This window comes from Merops nubicus, unplaced genomic scaffold (assembly GCF_000691845.1).
Source record: "Merops nubicus isolate BGI_N331 unplaced genomic scaffold, ASM69184v1 scaffold16587, whole genome shotgun sequence".
NCBI classification, from domain to species: domain Eukaryota; kingdom Metazoa; phylum Chordata; class Aves; order Coraciiformes; family Meropidae; genus Merops; species Merops nubicus.
In genome coordinates this window covers 29,851-35,382 of record NW_008622434.1, presented here as the reverse complement: position 1 = coordinate 35,382, position 5,532 = coordinate 29,851, and the positions used below count along the sequence as shown (strand labels likewise).

At 45.0% G+C, this 5,532-nt stretch overlaps 1 protein-coding gene across 1 annotated transcript in view; it reads left to right on the top strand.

Moving 5' to 3' along the window:
* Window positions 1–5,532, top strand: part of SYT16 (synaptotagmin XVI) — a 40,293-nt gene that overhangs the window by 19,209 nt on the left and 15,552 nt on the right. The window contains exon 2 of the mRNA XM_008944790.1: window positions 3,399–3,655. Within this exon, the coding sequence (XP_008943038.1) occupies window positions 3,399–3,655 (257 nt within the window). The remainder of the gene's footprint in view (window positions 1–3,398; window positions 3,656–5,532) is intronic.

The window sequence follows — 5,532 nt, the reverse complement described above, 5'->3', positions numbered from 1 at the left end:
TCCCTCTGAGGGCCCATCTCCCGTGGCTCAGAAGAGGACCATAATTACAAAGCTGTGAGGTGCTCTCAGACTTCTCGGTTGAAGTGCCTGTGCTTGAAGCATTTTGCTGGGAGGGAGAATGTGAGACCATTCATTGCTGAAGAAAGGGGATAAAGTTATTCTCCTAATCTCTCAGATGTTAAATTGAAAGAGCAGCCAAGGAGAGGGGCAGGGAATTCTGCACACCTCCAGGAAATGTCTCCTGAATATAATCCCTATTCTCCTTGTTGGATACTCTCTTTAGAGCATATTTGCTGCCAAGGCCAAGTATGGAGTTTCTTCTACTCAGAAGAATTTGGGCTTTTTGTTCTAGACAGAGGGATATTTAGAGCATCATAGAATAGCTTGGGGTGGAAAAGACCCTTAAAGATCATCTGGCCATGGTCAGGTTGCTCAAAGTCCCATACAACCTAACTTTGAACATTTCCAGTGATGGGGCATTTACAACTTCTACGGGCAACCTGTTCATGTCTTACCACCTCACTCTAAAGCATTTTTTATTATATCCAGCTAATTCTACCTTCTTTCAGTTTAAAACCGTTACCCCTTGTCCTTTTACTACAAGGTTTGGTAAAAAAACTCTCTCCATCTTTCTTAAAACCCCTTTTAAGTATTGAAAAACAGCAATAATGTCTTCCCGACACCCTTTCTTCTCTAGGCTGAACAACTCCAACTCTCTCAGCCTTTCTTTGTAGAAAAGGTGTTTCAACCATCTGGCCATTTTCATGGCCCTCCTTTGGACCTGCTCTAACAGGTCCATGTCTTTCCTGTTGGGAGAAGTCCAGAGCTGGACACAGTATTCTGGGTGAGGGCTCACCGGAGTGGAGTGGCACAGTCACCTCCACTGACCTGCTGGCCAGGCTACTTTTGATGCAGCCTGGGATACAGTTGGCTTTCTGGGCTGCAAGCATATATTTCTGGCTCATAAGCATTTTATTTTGTCCCAAGTCCGCTACAAGGCTTCTCTCAGTTCATCCTTAAGTCTGTATTGTTATTGGGGATTGCCCTGACCCAGGTGCAGGACCTAGCACTTGGCCTTGTTGAGCCTCATGAGGTTCACGTTGGCTTGCTTCTCAAGCCTGACAAAGTCCCCCTGGATGGATTGTGTCCTCCAGGTGCGTCAGCTGCATCACTCAGCTTGATGTCATCTGCAAACTTGCTGATGGTGTGCTCGATCCCACTGTCTGTGTTATTCCTAAAGATACTGAACAGCACCAGCCCCAGTACAGCCCCCTGAGGGACACTAATTGTTACTGATCACCTTGTGGACATTAAGCCATTGACTGCAACTCTTTGTGTGAGCCCTTGCAGCCAACTCCTTATCCATCAGAGAGTCCATCCATCAAATGCATATCTCTCTAATTGAGAGACAGTGATGTCATATGGGGCTGTGTCAAAGGCCTTACAGAAGTCAAGGCAGATGATATCTGTTACTCTTCCCTTACCCACCAATGCAGTCACTCCATCATGGGCAGCCACCACATTAGTCAGGCAGGGTCAGCAATTTGTGAAACCATATTGACTGTCTAATCACCTTCCTGTCATCCATAGGCCTTGACATATCTTCCAGGATCTGTTCTGTGATCTTACTGGGCACAGAGGTGAGGCTGTCTAATTGGTAATTCCCAGGGTCCTCTTTTTTTACCCTTTTAAAGAATGGGTGTGAAGTTCCCCTTTCTCCAGTGACTGGGGGCTTTTTGCCTGACTACCATGACTTTTCTAGTATGATGGAAAGTGGCTTAGCAACTACATCAACCCTTTCCCTCAGGTTAGCAGGGACCTGAACATACATAGTCCATCAGAAGGTCTCAAAACTTACCTTCACCTACGATGTGTAGGACTTAATTCTTCCAGTCCCTGCCTTGAGATTCAGGGACTCGAGAGATGTGGGGTGAATGATTGCCAGTGAAACCTCAGGCAAAATACTTGTTGGGTACCTCAGCCATCTCCATGCCAATTGTCACCAGGTTCCCTGCCTCATTTATCAGGTGAGGAATGAAAACACTGATTCTTCTAAACCAAAGCAAGCTAACAGTTTTCTGTTAAGCACAGTAATTAGTATTATTTTTTCAAGATTTGTGTTGAGATGAAATATGCAAAAAAAGATATTTTGCTCTGTAGTAATGATCTTCTTCAGAACAAACCTGCAGGTTCGAGAACAAACAGTGGGGTGGCCCTGCTTGGGCAGAGGGGGTGGACAAGGTGACTTTCAGAGGTCCCTTCCAACCTCACCAGTCTGTAAAATCTCTGCCCCACATAGCTGTGTTTGCAAAGGAAGTCATTCTGTTTTCATTCCTGTCATCAGCTGTCTGGAAGCACAACTTGTTTTCTTTCACTGTAACTGCTTCTTGCTTATTTGCAAGAGATGGAGCAGAATCTAGCTCTTTGTGTTCCTAAAGGAAGGCCTGACATCAGATGCATTAGCAGGAGGAAGGGCTCTGTTTTTCTTCTGAAAGTGCTTGCAGAACACATTCAAGTCCAAATCATGATGTTGTTTTCATCTCTGTCCCTGCACATGTGTCACTCCAACCAGAGAGCTCTCACTGATGGCTTCAAGTAGAGAGAAGTGCCCTGTGACCAAACTAGAGACTTCAGTGGTGCAGAGAAGCAATCTGTGGTCTGAACCAGAGGAGATTATTTTATTCTCATTAGTGAACCTTACTTTAGCCTGTGGAGTAAGTGTATAGGATCAAATGAATTAAAACTAATAAAATCAGGTGGGAAATTAGGGAACTCCCCACAGTTACCCCTGGGACAGCTTAGCCAAGACATGAGATCTAGAGATTCCTAGTTGGTTTGTGGGGCTAGTCATGCACACCCAAGCTCCCAGGGGTGGGTGATAGGGTACTCTGGTACTCTTATCTCCCTGAAACTCCTTTTGTGAGCACCACCATTCCCTCGAGGGCAACACTAACTCCTGTCCTTTCCTTCTCCTGCATGGAAGGAAATTGCTGATAGCTGTTCATCAAGCCTGTGCTGCTTTTCTGTAATTTGTCTGACCTGTGTTTTCATGGAAGTGATTGTTTTGGGGCTGCAAAGCAGCCCCCAGGCGCTTACACATCCCAAACACTCCATTGATAATTGCATTTAGTGGTTAACTTCTTCAAGGAAAGGCAACCAATTTCTCAGTTCAAGAAGGGGTGATAAACAGCCATGTCCACTCCATCAAACACTGACTTATACAGGATTTGTTATTTTTATAAGTTCAGTGGTGCAGTACTCAGAAATTATCTCTTGCATAGACTGGAAATGAGAATGAAAAAAAATTAAAAGAAAGGAGAGAAAGGCACATTTGGGGAGGTAGAGGGGGAGGAATTTATTCTAATCCCTGAAATTATTTTCTTGCTGAAATTTGTTAGATGTGGATGGACTAAGCCAACTGAGTTACCAAGACAACCTGTCCTGTCGTCAAGATGACCACATATCTGTTGATTCAAGAACAACAGCTGAGAGTAAGGGCACTGGACAGCAGAAAGGGCCCAGGATGGAAGCCAGTGTTGCTGATGGTGTTAGCCAGCAAGCCACTGAAGGATGTTTGGGAGTGGAGACAGCAGTTACCAATCAGGAATTTGAAGTAAATGATGCTACTGACAACTCATCGGCTTGGAGCCCTGAGGTAGGATGAACTGTCATTTATTACACATGGTGTAAGCTTTTTGAAGGATATTTGGGGCCAAAAAATGTTAGAGGAGAAATGAAGTGAAAGATTGATCAGCACAGCACAAGGTGATGGTAGTCGCATGTGTATGTGTGCATGAACATGCACCCCTCTCTGTGTGTTTCCCCTTTTTCTGGGATTTTACCTCTTGCTACTAACATTCAGAGAAAGTGTTTTATTGCTTGATTTCTGGCTCCAGTCTCTGAACTGAAACTGGAGCCATTAGCTGCCTGACAGCATTGACTGTCATCTAGCAAAGAGCACTCTGTGGTGGCCCAGGGCTTTGTTACTGCCTGTACATGCAGAGTGTGTGTCTGGGGACGTGGTATGTGGCCACTGGGTCAGATCTGTGCCTCCTTTTCCAGGAGGTTTCTACAGCTTAGACAATGGGAAGCAAATGGAAAGCTGGGGGCAGCTGGTGGGGGTGGCCTGTGACTTGGCCAAGTGACCATCACTCTGGTCCCCATTGATACCAGACATCTTTCCAGGGAAGGAGAGAGCCTGGAGCTTCTCTACTTCCCCTTAGTTCTGTACCTTTATTTTGAAGCCTTAAGAAAACATTACAGATTTAAGGCATTGTAAACATCTGATGAGGTGGCACCCCTCTTTTCTCTCATAAACTTTCTGCATGATGTATTGGTTTTCATATTATTTTACTACAAGATTAAATTTCTGAAAAAATATCAGCCTGTGCCAGACATACTAAAAGAACAGCACAAAGGTCACGTCTTCTGCCTGAGTTAAAAGAGACTGTTCTTCAGCAGTAGAAATGAATATCTCCATCACACTCTGAGCAACAAGGCTTTGAGGGAAAGGTTCCTCTCCTCAGAGCATGCTGCCTGCAGCTAGCTAAAGAGATAGAAAGCAGCTCCTCTGTGCATATGCTCCAGCCCTGAGGGGTGCTTTGAACAGCATTTTGGTTTGCTGCACAATCCAGTCCCACAAAAAAATACACAACACATGGGAACCCCTCTCGGCAGCAGCCCTGCCCTCTGCTCGCTGTGTGCCGCTGACACACACTGTTGGTCTGCCCGTCTGAGGCTCATTTCTCCTTTCCCATGTTTGATGTACATTGCCATGGTTTCACATGTGCAATGTCTCCGGTGTCCTCTTGTATTTCTTTGGAATATATCTCTCATTTTGCTTCTGGTATCTCCGTTTTAAAAATGCAAAGAATGGTTATAGCATCAGGGGGCCGATATGCCCCAGTCCCACCTTATCTACTTACAAGCAGCTTCTCATCCAAAGGTATTGTGTAGATTAATGAAAGAGTTTTTATTGCAGGAACTGAATGTTCTGACATGCCAGAAATGTCCAAGCACTATTATGCTCCACTCAAAGGACCTCTCTTTAGAGACAAAAATGATAATTTTATGCCCCTGCAGTGGAACCACGAGTACCATTTCAAGCCTTGTCCATAATTAGCTGCTCTTTCAGGTTTCTCTGGCAGAAATGGACTTATTTTACCTAGAGGAGTGGATATTGGCTGTCCTGAATGACCAGGTTATACATACAGTATCAGGCTGTATACTGGGCTTGACCTCTCGACAGCTGTGCTGGGTAGAGGGAAAGAAGAAATTCAGATGAAGTACCTTTCCTTGGATTCCACTCTAAGTGTCTGTATAACCAATACGTTCTCAAAGGACTCATTGCCCCAGCTGAACTCTGAAAGCTGAGGGGAATTTTGCCAATGACTTTCACAGAAGAAAGATTGAGTGAGCATAAGCCTTGTGCGCTGAAAACCTCTATGGGAGTGAATCCCAGAGAGCACAGTGCTCTCTGAAACCATGAGGTCTCTAAAGCTTGGTTACCTGTGGAAGAGTCACTGCCATGGA